Here is a 24,005-nt window from a genome sequence, read left to right on the forward strand (position 1 = left end):
ATGGGGCTCTCTCTCTCATTCGGGAATATGGGGCGAAATGTCATCCAGTTTATCGATAGATTTGGGCATCAAAGCCTTTGTAAATTCCACAAAAAGCGCTCAATTATTAAGAATCACGATAAAATAAGAACTTCAGCGAATTTGAGTAAATTTGCATTAAAATCAAACGTGAAAATTGTCAACAAAATTTTTCGGCCGACTGAAAGAGAGCCGATTGAGCGAGAGTCTACTGTATGGCCTATAGCGAGGCTCTACTGTAACTGAGATTTTGAAAACTTCTTTGAAACCTTTGAAACCTCTTTGAAACCTCTTTGAAACATAAAACAAGGAATCTTAGCTAAAGAATCTCAACTTACCGATAAACTTCCTGAGCACCAATAACACCCGGAGTCTGCTGAATCGGCGAATTCCAAGACTCATTCTCCGGAGTTGTTGGTGTCTGCAGCAGAGCTGTTGTGTCTTGAATGAATTTCTGAACGAAAAAGAGAAAATATGTTCAAACAAAAAGTCCGTTTGGTGAATGAAATCTTCACGGGGTTACACTCACATTGGGATCCTCCCGGATAATCTCAAGATCTGCCTGTTCTGGCATCAGCGATGCCGCTCCCGCTACCACATTGTTCTCTTCATCGTGGAAGGAGACCCTTTTGTTGTCCCGATTGAAATTTATGGCAGAAATGGGCGCCACAGTGGAACTGGGCGGAGTGAAGTTGTTATTTGTGGCCAAATGACTGGGAATTGGTGGTTTTTTGCCCAAATCCAGATGCCCTGGTGGCTTCTGTGGCAAATTCTGACTGTTTCGGAGTTTTTGCTGTTGCTGTGACATCACAATGTACGAACTATTGCGCTCCGGAGGCGGTGGTGGTCCTCCATTTGACGTCACCTCAAAATTCTCCCGGGAAGCATCACCTGGATCCACTGGACTCTGCATCTGCTCAAAATTCGAACCTCCTCCTCCTCCTCCTGGAGAAACTTCACTGACGTGCAAATGTGACATTTCCTTGGACAACATCAAAGCAGCCGAATTGTTCTCATGAATTGCTTGATCGGCAAAACTTGCGGATTTTGTCTGCTTCGACGGAGAATTTGGAACACTTCCACTGATCAGAAGATTCCCACGACCCTCATTCTGTGGTGCCTCCAGCCTTGCTGCATTATTGTGCTTGAGGATGCTCTTGGGTTGCATCACTGTTGCCTCCGAGGGCAGATGACTTTCGCCCATTTGGGAAGTTACTCCTGCTCCTGCCTTTGCATTCCCGCCCAAATCTGGCTCCTCTTCATGTTCCTCCATCTCCTGAGCTCTTCGCTCGAAATCCCGCTCCAGCACCAACGTCTTCAGTTGCTCCTCCTGCTGCGGCGTCCGATGAGCCTGGCCAGAAAGTTCATTGATTTGCTGATCTCGCCACTGTCTCATGTGCTCCCGACGCATTTCCTGCTCCTTCTCACGCTCTTCCCGCTCCCAGGGATTTGTGGAGCCGCCCGGAAAGGCCTTATTGGCGCCATTGTTGCCCATTGGGTAGTAAGCCACCTTGGGAGGTTCAGCATTGCTGGCTACGTACTGCGGCTGCTGCTGCTGCTGCTGCTTGAAGAGAGGATGAGTTGAGGAGGGTGGAAGAGGAGGAGACAGCTGCTCATCGGGTGGTGGCAGTAGCCGATGGTGCTGAGCATTTAGGGAATTTAAATTTATTTGATTTCCTTTCCTCATAAAAAACTAATTTTTCAAATATCAAAATTGTCAGTAAAAAAAAACAAGAAGTGATCCCTTAACCCTTTATGGACGATTGGAACACCGGTGTCCCATAGAAGAAATTATTTTTCCTGACAATTTACGGATACTTATTTCTAATATTTATACATAATCATAAAGTAGAAGGATGTAGGAATCTAGTGTATTTTTTGCAAATCTCTAGCTATTAGGTATATATTTTAATATTTAAACTCAAAAACGTGGAATTTTCAAGTTCTCGAATTGGTCAATGAATTTTAGATTTTTTTTATATTTACGATTTTTTTTTTAAGCAAAACCCTTTCAGATCTATAAAATACAATAACTGCACATAATATTTTTATTCAGAGTGAAAATTATCATGAATTGGTATTTTCAGGAAAGCTTCTTGAATTTCATGGGACATATATGTTCCAATCGTCCATAGAGGTAAAAAAAACACAGAATCCGTCTCTGTTGGATTTTTCAAGGTTTGAGGTTGGAATATCTCTTTGTTTTGCTTATTTGTGCATAAAATATTCAATTATTTGTAAAAACTTGTGTGATTATATCAAGTTCCTCAGTGTAATATTGGTTAGAAAAGGTAATATTTCAATAATTTATGAAATAGTTCTACGTAAACATTATATTATTATCATTGACCAGTTAAATTCCAGTTTAATTCTTTTATTTTGATTTTTCAGTCCGTAAAAAGTGTCTCGTCGTTAAAGGGTTAAAAACCCATTTAAATCAAACCGAAAATATCAATCATGATATTTAGTATGGGAGACCGGGGCAGAATTAGCCACGTATAGAATTAAATAGTAGATAGAAACCACTTCCATTACTATTCATAGAAAAATTTATCAGCCTGTGGTAACACACTAGAGAATTTCACATTAAAATTTTAATGTGATTAACATTAATTGTTGCTGATATGTGTCCTAAAATATGCAATTTTCGTTAAGAGCTTTTAGAAATCGATTGATTTAGTGATAAAAAAGTGGACTTGAGTCACAAAAATTGGTTCAAATAGATTAAAATACCATAAATACGATTGATAATTAATGAGCAAATTAATGAGAATTGAGCAAATTTTTGAGCAAAATTTGCTCATTAAATTTTCATCAGGTATAACTACTTTATTGCAGTCATTTGGGTAGTTTCTGCGCCACAATTTTCTCACAAATTTATTCATTTCTTAATGAGAAGTTATGTTTAGCTTAACCTTGAAAAATAAATTTGTAGCAAAGAACAAAATAAAAATTCAACGTCTTTTTACCAAATAAAGCATTGTAACTCTTTCTTCTTCATTCTTTTGAACACATACAAGATTAAAAAATCAATCGATTCTATTTCTTGTTGAAGAAAAAAGCTTTAAAAAAATTATAATCACGAATATTCTGAAGTTTTTGTCTAAGAATTCTTATTTTTTTTTAACAAAATTGCTTTAAAAAAACGGTATCCAGAACCCAATTCAAAATATAAATAGACTTGCTAGTACAATGTTTTTTTTTATATTTCAGAGGTTATGGTTCACATAACCTAAAATTCTGTAACAATATTTTGCCAAAAAAAAAAAACGAAATCATTTTTTGAGATTTCGAAATTTTTCAAAATGACAGAGAGGGTATAAATATTTTCAATCGTTTATAACAAAGTACACTTTAAACAAATAAACTATGACGATGAAATCTTATCAAATAATTTTCAATATTTTGAGGTTATGGCTTCAGTTTTCTACCCCGTCAAATCATTGCTCTACTTGCCGATTTTACTCGGAGGTTTTTTGAATTGTAACGGTATATTCTATTACATTTAGACAAATTCTGTAGATTTTCGGCAGAATTTCTGCATAGGAAATCTGCAGATTTTTGGCAGAAATTCTTGCGAAAATCTGCAGATTCTCGGCAGAATTTCTGCATAGGAAATCTGCATAGTCTGCATTGTCTCAACAAAAATATTGTTGATTTATAAAGACACTGTAGAAGTTACAAGGAAAATGGTATGCTCTGCTTAACAAACATTACCAATTAAACATTTTACATATTTAAAAAGATGCGAGCAAAAATAATAATTTCTTAAAAATCGCCAATCGAATGATACAAAAACACGAAATTAAGGTCGACGTGCTTAAAGTTGTCACTTTACTACAATTCACCATGTGCGGACAATTCACCATGTGTAAAAATACCGTTGAAACATTTTTAACAACGGTTTTTCAAGATCAAAGGTTAAAAAAATGCTCTAGTGTTCGCATTTATCAGGCGAATGGGCCATATTTGAGCTCGTTGGAAAGGTCTTCGGATTTTCAAGAAAACTGAACCAGTTTCAATCGATAAGGAACCAGTTTATAACCGATAACTAATTTTTATTCGAATTTCAATTATATTTAGTCCTAAGGTATTTTGGGCAATGTTTTGAGTGATTTATAAATCCGTTCAAATCGGTTGTGAATCGGTACTGAACCGGTTATTAACCGATAAGTATTTTTGTCTGAAAATCAATTTTATTACTCTTAAAATTATCTTGTGAGATCTTTCGAGTGATTTACAAATCGGTTTAAATCGGTTGAGAACCGGTAAACGGCAAATGATGCAAAAGTACTTTTAAGGGATAGCGTCTAAGTCACGAGTTCGAGCTCTTCACAAAACTTAGGAGGCTTTGCCACACCTTTTTAATCGAAATGTCTTAGGTCTGATCAAAATGTTTTTACTCAAAGTTTGGGCGCGATCTGAAGAGGGCACATTTCACCTCAGACCACAAAAACAAAGATTGTAAGGAATCTGAGCTAAAAAGTATTATATGAAAATAATTGTATAATGAACCTGATTGTTTAATTTGATCCGATTCGGAAAGTTTTAGGTTATGTTACTCCTAACCTCAAAAATTCAGGACATGACTTTTTATGTAACATAATGTCTTAATCTGAAAATTTGACTAGTTTTTGCATATCAAATGCCACAAAAAAGGAACTACAGTAGACTCTCTTTCAATCGGGCATATGGGGCAAAATGTCATCCAAATTATCGAAACATTTGGGCGTCAAAGTCGTTGTAAATTCCACAAAAACCCCTCAATTATAAAGAATCATGATAAAATAAGAGGAACTACAGCGAATTTGTGTGAATTAGCTTCATAATTAATCGTAAAAATTGTCAACAACATTTTTCACCCGATTGAGTGAGAGCTTACTGTAAGTATCCGAAAATTCATCAAATTTAATTAAATTTTAAAATAATAAATTCCTAACCTCAAAAATTTAATAGATTCCGACAATTTAAATTGCTTTTCAATGACTTTCTAAATTCAGAAATTATTGTTAAATTCTTATTTAAAGACACATGATATGATATTTTCTGTCATGAGATTACGTTCTTTATTGAGGTTAGATCAAACATAACCTAAAATTCTAGATGAACAAATAAAGAAAAAACGAAGTCATTTTCTTCATTTCATGAATTTCCATATTTCCATTCAACGAATTAAATGGCATATAGCCATATTTCCTCATTCAATGAATTGAATGAGGAAAACCTAGGAATGAATAAACAAAGTAAAAAAAAATGAGGTTTCTGTACGAAATTACATAACCTGTTAATATTTGGTGAACGATATTTCTGAATTTCTAAGACGAAGATTAAGTTGGGGAAATTCCATAATCTCGCACAAGAAATATTTTTTAGAGTAGGGGAAATGCTTATAATTTTGTCCAGTTTCTTATTTTGGACACTTTGAGGATAACATTGGACACTAAAAATAAATTGATTAAAATGATGGATTTTTATTCCAATATTTGATGAATAATGAATTCTATCTAAATATTTGTTCTTTTTGGAAGATTTTAACACTAAATACGTTAAATTTTGAATATGATTTGAGTTGAAATTGCTTTGTTGAAAATTCAGTGTGAGCAATTGCTTACGAGAAATATGACAGAACTTCGTGTTTACTTCAGTTCTTATTTAGCTGTAGTGAAGTACTAACAATGTTTCTTCGGTTTTTTTGAGTGATATTATTGAATATTGTGTTGATTCACGTTACTGATGATTTGTACATTTGACCTGAAGTGAGATTTGCCTTGTGAATTATATTTTTCGTGTGAAAAATGGGAAATTTTTTAAGACATTCACCAGTGAGGTGATGATTCTTATTTTGGACAGGTGTTTTTCTCACGAAATTTCGTGAAGTTTTAGCTTTTGTGATGACTAGGTTGAACAAATGCCTGGAGAAACAAAGGAGCATCATCTCTACGAAAGAGATGTAGCGAGAAATGCCTTGAAAGGCTCCCGGAAAGGGCAGGGAATGAGCGAATCCGCACGTACTTGGAGTACCGAAGTCATCTCACTTTAATGAATGATATGGAAAGTTTCTGGGCTTCTTGTGACATTCCACGTTTCCCTTACATGACCAGGAAGAGGACTTGGTAAGATTGGTTCATAAAATGAAGAACAATGGGCATCCTGTTGAGGCGGATTATCTGTCCAAATTTACAGACAAGTTGTAAAAATTAATAACCAAGTTGTCCAAAATAAGAGTCAAATTCACCTCTACGTATCAATTCATTTTTAAACGTATTAAAACTAATTTTAGTAAAAATGAGATGATAAATAGCTTGCCAAGTTTCTAAACAATCCTTCTGAAAAGAGAGTAACAAAAAAAGTCAATTAGTATTGAAAATATCGCACTTCAAACTTAGGATATCGATGCTTATATGCAGACTGTCCAAAATTATGAGCACTTCCCCTACTTGAAAAGAAATCTTTTTTTTTCGGTTAAACTCAACATAACCTCACATTTCAAGCTACTGTTCATTAGATTTTTATATCAGAGGATTTTTAATTTTTTTTTTCAGATCTCTCATTGTAAAATGAAAACTGAAAAATGTGATGGAAAAAAAAGTTTTCAAAATTCCAAGCATAATGGCCAACGCACAATAACTTTTGTTTAGTAAACATGTTTTTGACATTTAAATGAGAGTAAATGAGATCTACGTCTAGTCATCTCGCTCATTCTCATGGGAAATTTTGAAAACACGTTTACAAACAAAAGTTATTGTGCGCTGGTCATAATTGAACATTTTAAGCATTGAAAACAAAAAAAAAATATTGAGATTGCAGCGCCACAGTTGGTTAATGAGAAAACTTGCCAAGTACCAAAAAGTTTTTTAGTAAAACCTAATTCCCGTTTTTAACACAAAAAAATCAAATAAAGGAAAGGATGGCAGAAGGAACATTAAGAAAAAAAGACTTACCTGGGGCTTGGGTGCTGTGGGAGGAAGTTGCTTGAGGGGACTCATTTGTTGCTGCTGCGGCGGATACTGTTGCTGTCCATACATCCCTCCAGCTCCTGTCGGTGACATCATTGGTGGCTTTCCGGGTGGCGTAGCCATCATCGGACTACCCTGTTGAATTGGAGCCAGGGAAGAGTTGCTCATATCGAGCATTCCCATGGGAGCCATCATCTCTCGTTGATTCCGCCGCCTCAACATCTCCCCCATCTCGCTCATCTTGGCCTGCATGCGCATCTGTGCTGCCTGATCCGGAGGCGAGTACAGCTGATGCTGATGACCCGTTGGCGGCTTGGACGCAATCACGGGCTGCTGTTGCTGCTGCTGTTGCTGACTGGGATACGTTGGATAGTTGATCATGTTAACATTCTGCATACTCTGACTGGCTGAAATGTTGCTGGCATATCCACTTGAGTGGGCAATGTTGGGCATTGATGGTGCTAGCATCTGATTCATCCGCAAACTCTGCTGACCCTGAGATTCGCGCAGGAAGCTATTCTTTGGCCTATTGACCATTTGTTGCTGCTGCTGCTGCTGCTGAGGAAGCATGGAATACGACATCGAATTGGTCTGGGAAGGCAAAGTATTGGTGTTGCTCATATTATTGCTGTTGAAATACGCTGAAGCTGGACGGTTGAGGTGTTGTTGCTGATTGGAAATGTTGCTGCTATTGCTATTTGACGGAGGAGCCACCATCATCTGAGTGGCTGAAGCTGAGGATGAAGCTGGCTGAAGGAGTGGTATTTGGGGTCTATCACCTAAATTCGGCTGACTAATATTCTGTCCCCGATAGATACTAAGATTCTGATAGAAGCCCTGATCATTGATTTGGCCAGCGGCTAAATTGTGAATACTCCTTGATTTATTTCCAGCCATTCCTGCTGACAATGACACATACAAGAAAAAAAACAAAAACCACAATTTACCCTCCAATCTGGCACACCCTTAACTGCTAAACGAAGGATGAACTCTATACATTAATTATAAAGTGAAAAAGGGCACAAAATCGATTTTACAATTTGTGCCACTTTAACATTCAAAAATGCAATGCATTGTGAGTAATGTATCTTCCAAGAAGATTTATTTTACACAATTTGCTGACAGTAACAAAATAAAATATTGATGATTTCTGTGGAATAATGCTAGTAATACTCTAGTCTAACAATTTAAAAAATAAAAAAAGGTGATTGGTTTTTAAAAGATAAAGCAAAGACACCAAGGGGTAACTCATTCCCATTTTTTCTGACAAGGGTTTCTGGTTTATCGGGTTTCGCGATGCAGAAATTGGGTTTCTCGAGTTTCGCGATGGAATTCTTGGGTTTCTCGGGTTTCGCGATGCAATTTTTGGGTTTCTCGGGTTTCACGATGCAGACATTGGGTTTCTCGGGTTTCGCGATGCAAAAAGTGGGTTTCTCGGGTTTCGCGAAGCATTTCTCGGACAATTGACGAGGGTTTCTCAATATGAGTTACCCCTTGAAAGACACAGACATTACAAAGGTCTATTTAAACGAGGGTGATTCAATTCGAAATAAAAGTCCCCCATTAGGATTTTTTTTTAGATTGTACAGCTAGAGTGGAATGATAAACATTTCGATACTGTCGAATCGATATTATTGATAATTTTGTATCTGGGGTGATATGATTTTTTTTTCGATACTATCGACTGTCGATTCTGAAAAATTTAAACGATTGGAAGACTTCCTGTAACTAATATTGATATTTATAAACAGTCACATTCTTTTAAGAATGTTACAATGAATGGCCCAAGAGTGCGTAAAAAGTCGACATTCCCTTAATCTTACAGATATAGATTTATCGATACAATCGATTCGATAGTGTCGAAAAGTTTTCATTCCACCCTGGTAAATTTATTGGATGACGCACTTTTAAATAATTGAAACTTTTCAGAATCGACAATCGATAATATCGAAAAGAAGTTATCATGTTACCGTTATCCCTGGTTTTAAACGTTTAATTTCTAAGTAGGAAATCTTAAAGTTTCATACTAGGGGAAAGCGCGCTACCTTCGGATGACTCAAGCTTCGGACAATTCAATTTTTTCTCTATGTTCCTTATTGATTTCACTCATAGCCCTTTTCTTAAAATTTGAGACATTGGACTAGCTATTAAAATATAATATGATAATGGGCCAAATTCATTTATAACATATTGAAAAAAAAATGATTTGTGCGAAGCATAAATCGTCCGAAGGTTATTGGGAAAAATCTTTTATTCCTCCCTTCTATTCCCTCCGTTCCTTCCTTCCTTCAGGTCCCACGTTCGGGGCAAGGACTATGTCCCACACTCCCCTGTGTTCTCCGGTGAGAACACTCCCACGGAGGTTGAGATGGGAATTTGGGAGAGGTGGATGTGGCAGAGGTTACTCCGGAAAGCTCAGCATTGGGCTTGGTGTTCTTGGGGGCTCCCGGTGGCTTCAGTGGCTTCAATGCTTGGTGGTGATGATGGTGTTGCTGCTGGGGATTGGGCTGGTGGAGATGGGCGAGGTGATTGATGTTGCCTCCTCGGCGGTCAGTGGTGAAAGAGCCCGATTGGCGCTCTTTTACTTATCAGCTGCTGCTGATTTTTCTACCTCCTCTCCTCGTCGCTAGCGCCCTCGTCGCCTCAGCAGGGCAACACACTCCACAGTTTTAAATTTAAATATGTTGCGCTCGCAACAAGGTAGCGCGCTTTCCCCTAAACATTTTACTTATAAATCTTCAAACTTCAAAGCTTTTATCTCACAATTAGAGGGAATCTTTCGTATTTTTTTATCGAAAATAACTACGTCTAATCCATATACTTCACAAAGGGTAAAATTAGGTAATTTGAAATCAGACCTAATAATTTGGATAAGATTTGCTCACTCCATTTCAGATGGGCAATTACAAAAAAAAAAGATCACGACGAAGTACTCATTAGTGCAGGGTTTGTACTTCTTCGTCCTCTTCCTCTTCTTTTATCCGGCCAGAAACAGTGAGAATATTCAGATATTTCACTTAAAGCCTGATTCCAAATTACTCCCATTTAGCGCTAAATGTTTAAATTTAAATGTTCAAATTATTAAGATTTTAATTAATTTGTTAAAAAAAAATTGTTTTAAATGGTAACTCATTTTAGGGAACTCGATCTAATCTGGCCAAGCAACCCATAGGGAACCCGGGGAACTCACGGAAAACTCGATGAACTGATACATTTTTCGTTGAACTCCAGGGAAACCCGAGGAACTCTTCAGGAAACTTTTGGGGAACCCATACATTTTTCAGGAAACTCACGGGGAACTCATATATTTTTCAGGAAACTCTGCAAAAACCCGGAGAACACTCAGGGAACTCATACATTTTTCAGGGAACTCTCGGGAAACTCACATATTTTTCTAGGCACCCGTACATTTTTCAAGGAACCCTCCAAAAACCCGGCGAACCAATACATTTTTCAAGAAAATCTCCGAAAACCCGGGGAACCTATACATTTTTCAGGGATCTCTCAGAGAACCTATACATTTTCAGGGAACTCTCGGGAAACCAGGACCCGGGGAACGCATACATTTTTTAGGGAACTCTCGGGCAACCCGGGGAACCTATACATTTTTCAGGGAACTCTCGGAGAACGCATACATTTTTTAGGGAATTCTCGGGCAACCCGGGGAACACTCGGGGAACCTATACATTTTTCAGGGAACTCTCGGGGAACGCATACATTTTTAAGGAACTCTCGGGAAACCCAGAGAGCCCATACATTTTTTAGGGAACTCTCAGAGAACCCATACATTTTCAGGGAACTCTCGAAAAACCCGGACCCTTGGAACCTATACATTTTTCATGGACCGCTCGGGAAACCTGGACCTGGGGAATCTATGCAGTTTTCAGGGAACTCTCTGGGAAACCATATATATTTTTTTAAGTAACTCACGGGGAACTCAAAAACTTTTTTGGGAACCCATAGGGGAAACTGGGGCACCACCAAACACGGGGTACCACCAAACAGTAATTTTTATTTCTAAACTACTTGGACTATCTCGACCATTCCTTCAGTGGATAAGCATCCCTATAGTGCCTATAAATTCCTATCAGTCTTATCCTTAGATATCCAATATCCGATTAAAAAATCGCACTGTTTGATGGTAGCCCGTGTTTGGTGGTGCCCCAGTTTCCCCTATATGTACTTTTCAGGGAACTCATGGGAAACCCGGGGAACCCATACATTTTTCAGAGAATTCTCGGGAAACTTGGGGAATCCACATATTTTTTGGGAAACTGGGAATTCGAGCCGCTCTAATTGCTTATGAATAGCCCTTTAAAGTTTTGACAAATTATAACAAGAAAAGTATGTCAAAAGCATGTTTTTTCATACAGAATATGCGAAAGTTTTGCTAAAATAGCGGCCAACTGGATCTTGTTAAAACATGGTTAACTTGTAGAATCTTGTTAAATATTGGTAAAAACAATGACTTTTTGACAAAATTTTAACAAGATCCATTTTTCCGCTTGATAAAACTTGTTTTCGGAGTATGTAAACTCTTTACTTTCATTAACCATGTCGGAGAGGAGCCGAATTTGGTCCTTAGCACTTCATTTATCGCTTCAATTACCGCTTCAAATAAGACTTGAATGAATATGATATTTTCGCAATTTAATTCTATTTTAGACTATGAAAAGGCCGATTATTTTTCTCCGTGAATAAATCAAAGCTTGAAGAGGAGTGACAATTAATGTAAATTGTCATAAAATTCCATTGCATAGAGAGTGATAGCAGGATAAAGTTGAATACACATTTCTTCCTCTGTAGTTTAAATCATGCTTAAAACTCATTGTAATTAATTTGCAAAACTCACCAATATTCCCGACGTGATGAAGTGCCGGAACGGATTTGCTGTTCAAGAGTTGTTGACCACCGGGTGACGGGAGTGGTGGTTTAGTGGTTTCTGCTCCAACACGAGATACATCTCTTTCGGACATTCTTCGCGTGCCTTTAATTGTTCCCCAAGAATGATGCAAAAAAGAGGAAAACAAGAGAAAAAAAGTCGAGAGCAAGGCATTAAAATCAAATTCATCAGAGAAAATTTGTTTTACATTGAGAAAGAAAAACAAGAAAAATCAATGAAATATTAATGAAACATTCAGTGCTAGATTTCTGCAGAACTTCTGCAGATGAAAGAAAATTAAGAAAAAACTCCACAAAAAATTTAAAAAAAAAAGAAGAAACATGCAAAATCGTGCATGAAAAGAACCCAATATGAAATGGTTATTAGAAAAAGGTTTTCACGTTACAGCATCAAAACAGAAGCCACACTTGGTCATCTTGACTGAAACCTCGAATTCCTCCCATCGACATTCATGTGAGCATGTTGCCTTTGGGCTTTGTTCATCGCCTGGCGACTCTTGATCTGTCGCAGCGTGAGAAATGTCGCTGAGTTTCTGGGTATGTCCGGACAACTCTGAATATGAATGGCTTTTTTGTCCAGATCATCCCCAACAGAGCAACATCGTGATGGTCGTTTTTTCTTCACAATATACGCATCAGGGAATTTTTTGTGGGTCCGGAACGGAGCAAAATGGTAGGTGGTAATGTCGGGGACACTCTTGAATCGATTGGGAGGTGGAACATTATCAATACGATTGAATATTTCATCCATATGGGGACACTTGCCATACTCTTCAGCCGTCAAATTAATCACCGATGCTGTACACTTGTCAGCTCGACAGTGAACAGTACAGGAATTCTTGGGTAGATCGGAAGGGGTTCTACTGCCAAATTTGCTCCATTCCCTCAGCTGTACCATCACATTTGCACGCTCAATTTCAGAAAGTTTATGGTCATTTTGACCTTTGGGTTGCACGATATGTTGCAAATTGGGATAGGATAGACTACGTTTAGAATATTTATTGCTTTCGGTGGTGCCATCGTGCAAGAAATCAAAGTACTTCGTAAGGGCACGGACTTTCCCATTGCCCAGGATAACATCATCATGGTATGGGGGTGTTGTGGACCATACAACCCTATGACCAGCATTTTTTCGTTCAATCACCCGATCATAGTCACACATGTTCAGAAGTGGGATACGTCTCAGGTACTTCGAATCTGTCAAACCCATTGAATTCGTCTCACGACCATTATTCTCCTGACCACCCGAGCTCGTTGTTGAGTCCGAATGAATTCCAGAGAGATCGAGAGTCATTTCACTGAGATCAATCCCAACGGCTGATGTTGATGATCTTTTAGATGGTGTCGGTGCTGCTGGGGGTTGATCCCCATCCTTATCAAAATAAATACTAAAATTATCGTCTCTTAGTGCAACATGACCATGAGCATTATCACCCGTGGATGTTGATGCTGTTGAACCATGTTGATCACAATTTTGCTGTCCCTTCTTCAGCTTGCAAAACTTCAAAATTGACTCCTTGGTCCCTGAACACTTCTTCTTCACCTTCTCCGCCACCGTCAGTGGCTCATCCTTGTTCAATGAATCACACGTATTTGACTTTCTAACATTTACAACAACATTATTGCCTTCGGTAGTCGCTGCATTATTGCTTGCTCCTGCTAATAGTGGCATCATCTCTTCATCGTTATTAATTATATCAAAACTAACTGTTTTACGACAACTTGATCCACTATCTCGACGATTCTTCACTATAATTCCCGGACTCTTACTCGGTCCTCCTCCACCAATCTGTCGGACATCCTGCTGGGAGCAACTCATGGACGGCGGGAGGTAAGTGTGGACGGATGGGGGACTGTTGTCATCATCAATAAAGGGTATATCGTCCGAATCAACACACGACGCTAAACTATCTTCATTCAATGGTTGATTCTGAATTGATTCAGCTGAACGATTGTCTGAATTACCAGACATACTATCACTATCCTTACGAATGACATCATCACTATACTCCTCCACATAAATCATAGGAGGAGCCTCATAGTCCCTATTCAATGAACTATTGCTAGCTATTGGTCTGGTATCACGATACCGGGGATCAATGTGAACTTTTTGCTGAAAGTTCGGATTGAGCAGGATGTCCTCATGCGAAGATGATGAACTACGCCTTCTTCCATACATATCATAGTGATCCCCAAGTCTCAGAGAATACGACGGAGAACCACAACGTTCCTGAGACATTGGCATACACTCAGTATTAAAGAGATACCTATTGAGACTCTCTTCAGAACCAGAGTCATAGTAACTTCTATTTGTTGCAAAAAAATGCAATTGCTGCTGATGCAGTTGTTGCTGTCGCAGACGATGTTGCGACATTTCCACTTCTTTGTTAAATTGTGGAAATTTACACGTACATAATAATTCCAGCAAAAGTTCAAAAATTACCCAAAAAAAGACCGAGCAGCATGAGAGGAATTAGGCAGAAAATTAGTAAGAACCATTCCACCCACAACAAGGGGGAAATATCTGATTGGAAGGATTTTTTTATCAAACATTTAGCCTCAATCTTAACTGAAACTTAAATCAACAGGATGTTTTGCAAAATCTGCAAGCTGAAGGACCTGCAATATTTAGAGCATTGCGATTTCTTGTTTACTAACAAAAACGTAAAAAGAATTATATCTTGCTTTTGGTCAGCAAGGGAACTGAATGTAACTTCGGCCAAGCAAATAAATTAATGAGAATGACGAATTTAATCTTCAAATAGTAAATGATTTGTTTTTTGTTTTAAATATTTAGTCTTTCTGGTATGTATTAACATAACATTTTTAAATTTTGGGTATAATTTGAATTAAAATTTTGTTATAGAAACTTCAGTGTGGAAAAGTCTTTCAAAAAAAAAATGTTACAGATTGCTTATGTTGCTAGCAGTTTTGTGGTTTCTGATGAAGTACAAATGATTTTCCTTCGAGGTTTTTCGTTAAAATTAATTAGTATTCATTCAAGATTCTTTTTGTTTATGGTTAATAGTGAAACTATCTTCAAATTCCAAGTGAAATTTCCAAGCTGGATCATGTATTTCGAGTAAAAATGGGTGACAAAGCGTTCTAGGCTTTGCAAAGCGTTGAAGTTCGTGACTTTTATGCCCTAGACACACTTACGACTTAAGCCGAGAGACGACTTAGTGGAAAATGATGGAAATGTAGTTTAACCATTATATCTAATATAATTACGCTAAGCCGTCTCTCGGCCAATCTTCAGCTCTGTCAATGCCCTTAGATGCTATATACCTCAAAGGTACTTTCGCGACATTTACCGTTTACCAATTCACAACCGGTTTAAACCGTATCATAAATTACTCAAAAGATCACCCATAATAGCTTAGGAACAACAAAATTGATTTTAGGATAAAAATCAGTAACAATTTATAAACCGGCAATTTGTTTTTATTGGAATTGGCTCAACTTTGTCAGAAATTCGGTTAAGAAATACGCTCTCTAAAATCTGTTTAACCTTTGATCTTGAAAAACCGTTATTAGGAATGATTCAACGGTATCTTCGTATATCGACGAAATGTCCGCTTGGGTAATCCCAAAAACATATCCATTTTAAGGGGGAGCGTAGGGCTGACGGAGCAATAAAGGGCATGTTAATGATCCTTTGGTCGACTTATGGGGGGGTCCCCGAAGGTCCCAAGTCTCTATCTCTAACCGATTGGACTCTGGAGCTGGGACAGCCAGACGTATAGACAGACAGACGAACAAACAGAGTGTCGCCAAAAAAAAAACTCGAAACTTCAAATTTCCAAAATTCCTCCAAACTGACTCATTAGGAAGCAAGGAATCGATAAAATGGGTCAAGTAAAAAGTCATGAGGGTCTTTTACGCAAGATTCTATTAGTGAGCAGTATCTCACGATGTATAAATCGGATTGGGTCATACTAAACGATGTTTGCAAAATGAGAGCAATCTTTGAAAAAGGATTGAAGCCATTTGTATTTTACAGCTTTTCAAAATGAAGGCAAAACAAGAAAAAAATCCCTATGTTCTTCAATATTAATACGAAAAAGGTAAAAGGACGAGGCAGGTAGCACTGGTAAAAATGAAAGGATCAAATTAGATTATATTCCATCCTTTTCAAAAAGATGGATCATATTTAAACCTTTGAAATGATCACTAGTGTCTCTTGAAATTTTCTGTGCAAATTTATCACGTTAGATTATGTTTTATCACGAACTTATTACTGATACCATATTTCTCTCATCTGAGCGAACACCAATGATCACTTTAACACTGTTTTTGTTTGTTTATTCCGGAGGTACATAAGTGTCAAAATAGGGACACTTTCAAAGGATCCTCGGTGATGGTTTTATTTTTACCAGTGAGTCAAAAAAAATTTATGTTTATGTAAATAGTAAATCGGGGGTTCAAATGATTCCGTTTGGGAAAATGGACGACAAAAATCGATACGCTCAGGTAGGCTAATTGTCGAAATTGTCGATAAAATTATGAATATCTTATTGCTCAAGAAATGTAGATTAATTAGAAAACAGTTTGGAACCATTTGCATAAGACTGGTCCCACGAAAAAGCTAGGTGTGAGGGTGCCACACGAATTGTCGAAAAGAACTTTTTGGACCGAATTGATGTCTGCGATTCTTTGTTGAAATGTAACGAAATCGACTCATTTTTGAAACGGAAGGCAACTGACGATCAAAAATGGGTCACGTATGAGAACAACAGTCGGAAACAATCGTGGTTCAAGCGTGATGATCCGGCCCAAATGATCGCTAAGTCCGGATTAATTTCTAAAAAAGCTTTGCTGTGTATTTTTGGTGGGATTGGAAGGGAATCTGACCATCTGATAACTGGCCAGATTGAAGCAGGCGATCAACCAGATGCACCCAGAACTGGCCGATAAGAAGGGTATTGCGTTTTATCAAGACAAAGTCACGACGCACAGGAACCTCCGAGAGTTTGTATGGGAGGTTCTATCGCACCCGCCGTATAATCCAGACTTGGCACAAATCGATTAATAGCTTTTCAAGCAATAGCAAATTTTCTTTGATAGCGTAAAACCGTCCTCAGCAAAGGCTTGTAAAAATGAGCTAATCAAGTTTTTCACCATTAGGGACAAAGGGTTCTTCAATCGTGGAATTATGAAATTGCCTTCAAAATAAATAAAGTTAACAAACGAAACGGCGTATATTTGATCTAAATTGGATAATCCTAACTGAGTTAATTACATCTTCAAAGTAAGGCTTAAAAAGCCTCAAGACTTTTTAACTTTTCAAGAGAAGATTTGATTTAAAAATATTCGTTTCACAAATCTCCTGGAAAGAGCATCACCTGCCAAATTTATTGGAGGGTCTTAATTACAATGCCAAACATTAAGTGTCCATACATTTTGCTTTCCAAATTTCAGAGAAGTTGTGGATATAGTCCACAAAACTGCAATTTAGGAAAATTATAGCGAAACTCTTTTTTCCGAAGTTTTACTGCTCGAATTCCACGGAGACACCAATATATAATCCCTAAATTTTTTCAGACGATTTCTGAGAAATGTCGCCACGCTGTTTGTTCGTCTCACCGTCCGGCTGTAGCCAGCTCTAGAGGCCAAACGGTTAGAGATAGCAACTTGGGACCTAACAGCGACCCCCTCCATAAGTCGACCCAAAGATCGTTAACATGCCTCTCATTTTCCCCTCACCCTTCCCTTTCCCCACCAAAACCATGTTTTTTTTAGATTTCTGAAAAATGAGGTGTGCGAATTTTTCATTTTTGGATATTTCTTAGAGATTACCCAGGTTAACAACTGACCATGTATGAAAATACAATTGAAACATTCCCAATAACGGTTCAAGGTTAAAAGCTAAAAAAAAAGGCTCTAGAAAGGGCATTTATCAGGCGAATGGGGTCATGTCTAGGCTAGTAGGAAAGGTATTGGAATTTCTGACAAATCGGAACCGGTTCAAATCGGTTTTGAACCGATAATGAATCGGTTTATAACCGATAACTAATTTTCATTGGAAATTCAATTATATTAGTCCAAAGTTATTTTGGGCAATGTTCTGAGTGATTTATAAATCCGTTCAAATCGGTTGTGAATCGGCAGTGAACCGGTAATGAACCGATAAGTATTTTTGTCTGAAAATCAATTTTATTACTCTTAAAGTTGTTTTGTGGGATTTTTCGAGTACATGTATCAGGAGTTGGAGCACTTCGCAAAGCCTGGGACGTTTTGCCACTCTATTTTTTTTTTTAATGTTTCCACCAGATATTCACCCCTTGAAGCCACTCAAATATCCAAACACACCCTCTCAAAGACTAAATGTAAATGTTCTTTGTAAACAATTAAATGGGACTCACCTCTCTGAATCACGGGACTCGGTTGCTGGAGCAGAGTGGCCAGACCGTGATAAATGGCTCCTTGCTTGGCCACCTCCAAAGTGACCACAGGACCAGTACGAACAAGATAATCAGCAGCTCTGAAAGTCCACACAATACCATTAATTGTGCAAAGTCACCCTCCCACAGTATCATCCCTCCAATGACCCCATGACATCTTTATTCAGCACAATTCTTACACATGCTGATTCTACCAGAAAGTCAAAAGGCCACTCTCTCTTCACCAATAAATTAATTAAAACTTGTAATTAAAGTGTCTACAAAAGTTGCAAACAATATCAGTCTTCTTTGACATGAAGTTTACTCGAAAAAAAACAATGTTCCCAAGCCATAAAAAATAGCGTTAAAAAAACAGACAATTGATGGGAAATATAGAAAAAAAACCATCACTCATAATTCAGTATCTATATATCACAGTAAAATAACAATAGACTTTTGTACCTTTTATTGTCTGTTATTATTAATGGGTAAATTGGCTGTTGACACGAAAGGACGATATATTTAATTAATATTCAAATGCAATAAATACTCTGCCAGAGGGGAATATAAAAAAGAGACAAATAAAAAATACTAAAGGGATCTTTTTTGAACTTGAAAAACTTAAACAAAAATGTTTTTCTAACTGTGTTATCACACTTGCACATTAAAATTTTAATACGATTCACATTAATTGTCGCTGGTGAGAGTCCAAATGTGTAATTTGTGTGTTTGAATCATTTTATATTCAAAATTTTATCTATTTGTTGATAAAAAGGTAGACTTGGCCCGCAAAATTTGATATAAATTGATTTATAGCATTAATGCGAAAAATCAATGCAATTTTCTCTTTAATTTTTTAATGTGAAAAATATTTATGCTTTAGGTAAGTTTTGACTTATTTTTGCAGGCCAAGTCCACTTCTTTATCAATAAATAGAAAAACTCCAAATATTAAGTGACTCAAAGACACAAATAATATATTTGGACGCTCACAAGCGACAATTAATGTGAATCACATTAAAATTTTAATGTGCAAGTGTGATAACGCCGTAAGGCTGTTAAATTTCAGATAAACCGAGTTTTGCAATGAATACAAAAATTGTTGGGGGGGGGATGCTTCCAAGCTTCGCACTGTGGCTTTGTACATTTCATAATCTATGGAAATATATTTTTATTAGATGTGATTCGTTCTAATCACATCTATTGTAATCCTCGGATTTTCTAAAAGTTATCAGATCGAGCTGAAATTCACATGGTATATGTTTTGAACATTCCTTATGTCGAAAATCATAAGCCGGCAATTTCGGTTCCGGCCGGCCATCCGACCGTACGTAGTACGCAATATCTCAGGTTTGGAAAGAGATATTTACATATTTTTTTTTAATATATTTACTCGCGCGTACGACGATTTCTGTGCTATTAGTTAAAAAAAAACCGGTTAAAAACACGTTTTGTAGTTTATCTCAAAATCCAAGCATGCGATTTTGAAAATTTTATGTTTATGTTGTAGCCCGGAAAATTTAGACGAATTTAAAAAAAAATTAAGACATTCGTCGAGCAGTTCTCGAGATATTTCATTTTAAAGATTCAATTTTAAGAAAATTTGCTAATAGCGTCAAGCGGAAAAACAAGCGGGGGAAGCGGCGTCTGAAAAGCTTTTCCTATATATATTTAGCACTCTCTCACTCTCCCTTTCTCAATCGCGATCCGCGATTTTTTTCGCGGACCTTCGCGAGGAGCGAATTTTTCTCGCGGATCATTGTGAAGCAAAAACTGACGTGAAGATAACTATATTGATGGGGAAACCGGAAATCGTCGGGAAATGGAATCTCTCAAGGAAAACTCATCAACTTTTCTCAAAGCTTTCGGCTCAGGCTCCGAGCCTTCATCAGTCACTGGAGCAAAACAGTTATGAAAAGTATGAATAAAGAATGGCTCTCTCTTTTGTTCCAGTCACTAATTAAGGCTCGGAGCCTGAGCCGAAAGCTTTGAGAAAAGTAGATGAGTTTTCCTTGAGAGATTCCATTTCCCGACGATTTCCGGTTTCCCCATCAATATAATTTTCTCGCGGATTTTCGTGGGACGTATATTTTTTCGTGTAGTTTTGCTTGGCGAGAATTTATTTTTCGGGGCGCAAATTTTTTCGCGGATTTTCGCAGGGCGTGTACTTTTTCGCGGATTTTCGCGGGGCACGTATTTTTTCGCAGGGCGCGTATTTTTTCACGGGGCGCGAAATTTTTCGCGAATTTTCGTGGGACGTATATTTTTTCGTGTAGTTTCGCTGGGCGAGAATTTATCGCGGATTTTTGGGGGCGCGAATTTTTTCGCGGATTTTGACGGTCCGTGGATTTTTTCGGGGATTTTCGGGGGGAGGGGGGCGCGTATTTTTTCACGGATTTTCACGGGGTGCGTATTTTTTCGCGGGGCGCGGTTTTTTTCGAGGATTTTCGTGAGGTGTATATTTTTTCGCGAATTTTCGTGGGGCGTGAATTTTTTCGCGTACTTTCGCGGGGCGCGAATTTTTCTCGCGAATTTTCGTGGGGCGTGTTTTTCGCGGATTTTCGCGGACGCGAAAATTATCGAGGATTTTCGTGGGGTGTATTTTTTCGCGGATTTTCGTGGGGCGTATATTTTTTCGCGTATTTTCGCGGGGCGTGTATTTTTTCGCGAACTTTCGCGGCGCGCGATTTTTTCTCGCAGATTTTCGTGGGACGTATATTTTTTCGCGTGGCGCGAATTTTTCTCCCGGATTTTCGTGGGACGTATATTTTTTCTCGGATTTTCGCGGGGCGCGAATTTTTTCGCAGATTTTCACGAGGCGCGTATTTTTTCGCGGATTTTAGCAGGACGCGAATTTTTCCGCGGCTTTTTGCGGAGCGTGAATTCTTTCTCGGATTTTCGAGGGGGCTCGAATTTTTTCGTGGATTATCACGGGTCTAAATTTTCTCGCGGGTTTTCGCTAGTCGCGTATTTTTTCGCGGATTTTCACGGGGCGTGTATTTTTTGTGCGTAATGAATAACTTCGCAGATTCTCACGGGTTGCTGACAGAGGCTCTAAATGGATGTAAAGCTTGAGGCCTCTATCTCTCACAGTTTCCGAGATAATCGACTTTAAAGATTTATAGACATTTTTATGCATTTCTCATCCAATTTTCCTCATTACAGTAGACTCTCGCTCAATCGGCTCTCTTTCAATCTGGCGAAAAATTTTGTTGACAATTTTCACGTTTGATTTTAAAGCAAATTTGCTCAAATTCGCTGTAGTTCCTCTTGTTTTATCGTAATTCTTTACAATTGAGCGCTTTTTGTGGAATTTACAATGACTTTTGGGGCCCAAATCTCTCGATAATTTGGGTGATATTTTGTCTCATATGCCCGATTGAGAGAGAGTCTACTGTAATAACGATAATATGCTTCATACACTTTAAGAATTATTAAACGAAATTTGCATTATTTGTGTATAAATATCGTTCGGGTTTGCCACAATCCAAATTTGCAATGAGGGAATCGCACCTCTATAAGCTGATCTTGGCTTATCACTGGTTTTAGTAACTAGCCCTAAGTCAGATATTTCCTAAAAAAAAATAGGTCAGATTTATTACGTCTCACACTGAGAAAAAAAAGAGGCTGCGATTAAATTTTTCGTCATAACTTTAACACTTTTTGGGTGTAAAAATATATCAACATTTTTTAATGTTAATTTTACACCTTTTAAGGGTAAAATCAACATGAAATAAGGGTAACTTTAACCCATAATACACCTAGAAAGGGTAATATTTACACCGTTTTCGGATCAATACTGCAGGGTAAAATTAACATTTCCGAAATGTTATTTTAACTTTTTCGGATTTCTCTCAGTGCATGACCTAAGACCGCTATGACCTTGACAGGGTGAGTTACGGAAGGGAGGAAGCACAAAAAAAATCCTGTAAGATGTTAAAGGATTTCTTGTCCCGACTTAAAATTTGTTATCAAGAAAGATTTTCAATTTGAACTTACCTTTCTTGAGTGATGCCAATCAAACTCTGCCCATCAACTCTCAGCAGTTGATCCCCTGCCTGAAGTCTTCCATCTGCATCAGCAGCTCCTCCAGGCACAACAGACTTTATGTAGATCCCCAATCTCTCCTGTCCAGCCCCCTTGGCCGCCACAATGGACAATCCCATGCCACCGTTATTCTTGTGGAGCTTTATCACCTGAATATCCGGCTGTGGCATTTTTGTGGACATTGCACTGGGTGATCTCTGATTGTACTGATGCATATAAACTGTCCACAGTCCAATACTGGTCGGCTGAGCTGCCAGTCGACACATTCCAGCATTCTGCAGAGGTGTGAGAAAGTCCACAAGTCCAGCCGGAATTCCCCGAACGACATCACAACTGAAGCCATCTTCTGGCAGCAGCAGAGCCAACTGAGTCTCTGTTGATTCCTCCAAACGAACTTCTCTACCATCAGCCAGGGTCAGTTCATCAGCCACGGACTCTGCCATTCGCAGAGCCGTGTCCACGAGATTCCTGGGAATGGGTTCCTGACTCAACAGAGCCGCCATCTGAAGGGAATTGAGCCGAAAGCAGGAATGTGCCAACTGCTGAACCTCAGCCACGGTCGTTTTTGGCGCTTGAAGAAATTGCGCACATTGGTTGATCTTGGCCAAATGGCAGTCAGCTGCCAGTTCCAGACCCAACCGCTCCGCCCACAGCTCCAGCAGCTGCAGTCGGTCACTCACCACTTTGCCCCATGTGGCATTACACATCTGGGGCGTTGTGACGATTTTATTGAAGCACACCACATTGATGTAGTGAAAGAGTTGTGAGAACAGCTGAATTGTGAGGGCGGCATTGACGCGACACCTTCGCAAGAGGGCCATATCAGCCCCGAGAACCGTAAGGACGAGTCCGGCAGCACTATCATGGTCGATGTTTTCCGAAAGGAACTGATTGAGGGTCTGTGAGAGCTCAGCCTGGAAGTTAAAAGGATTTTGGGACTGAATACGGTAGCCCTTTGAAGGCAGTTTCTTGTTTTCCGTTTCATTTGAACGAGCTTGTCTAGAAAAAAAAACTACTCATTCTTTCTCGATTTTTTTTTTAACCTTTTTCAGATATTCTTGATGACAAACATTTTTTTTCTCATGCTAATTTCCGGAAAATCTATTTTCATTTAACATTGAAAAAAATATCCTGATATAACTTTGTGCTATCTCATTCTTTGTTACTTTTCTTACAGGGATGCGACAAAATGGCTGGGAAATGAACGTGCAACTCATGGTAACGGTAAATTACATAAACACAAGCTTTTCTCCTGTATAATGTCCATATTTAATTTCTTGTTTTTTTTTTTTTTAAATCTCAGAACCTCGAAAATAGCAACAAAAATGTCAACTCCATCTAAACTAGTAAAGAAGTTCTTGGTTGAGCAGGAAAAAGAAATTTCTTTGATTTTACCACTTCAGTAACACTTTCTTACCAAATTGTTGATCTTACGTAAGGAAAACGTAATTTTCAGGTTAATTAAAATTACTTCCAAAGCAGGTAATTCTGCTTACACCAGTAAACTAATTCCTTGTTTCAGTTATGTATCACAACCCGTCTGACACAGGGTAAGGGGGCCCAGCGTTGAGCCATTAAATTAACACCCATCTATAGGAACTATTTTAGCCCTCATCGGCAAGATCCGAGTGGTAGGCCCCAATTAAGGACTAGATTTTCCCAAGTACATCAATGGCGGTGGAATGAAACTGTCAATTGCA

General features: G+C 38.2%; 1 protein-coding gene across 21 annotated transcripts in view; it reads right to left on the reverse strand.

Annotated features, from left to right (window-relative positions):
- The window catches only part of LOC129808116 (afadin), a 118,122-nt gene that overhangs the window by 4,966 nt on the left and 89,151 nt on the right, over positions 1-24,005 (reverse strand). For 12 of the 21 annotated variants that reach the window (XM_055857850.1, XM_055857854.1, XM_055857842.1 and 9 more), the window contains 6 exons: positions 22,258-23,219; positions 18,242-18,360; positions 11,827-11,961; positions 6,960-7,873; positions 548-1,660; positions 357-472 (listed from right to left, as the gene is read on the reverse strand). In XM_055857850.1, coding sequence (XP_055713825.1) covers positions 357-472; positions 548-1,660; positions 6,960-7,873; positions 11,827-11,961; positions 18,242-18,360; positions 22,258-23,219 — 3,359 coding nt within the window. Of the gene's footprint in view, positions 1-356; positions 473-547; positions 1,661-6,959; positions 7,877-11,826; positions 11,962-12,262; positions 14,259-18,241; positions 18,361-22,257; positions 23,220-24,005 lie in introns of those variants that run through there. The other 9 variants (XM_055857855.1, XM_055857849.1, XM_055857845.1 and 6 more) reach the window with 3 other exon arrangements.

Source organism: Phlebotomus papatasi, chromosome 3, assembly GCF_024763615.1.
Source record: "Phlebotomus papatasi isolate M1 chromosome 3, Ppap_2.1, whole genome shotgun sequence".
Lineage (NCBI taxonomy): Eukaryota > Metazoa > Arthropoda > Insecta > Diptera > Psychodidae > Phlebotomus > Phlebotomus papatasi.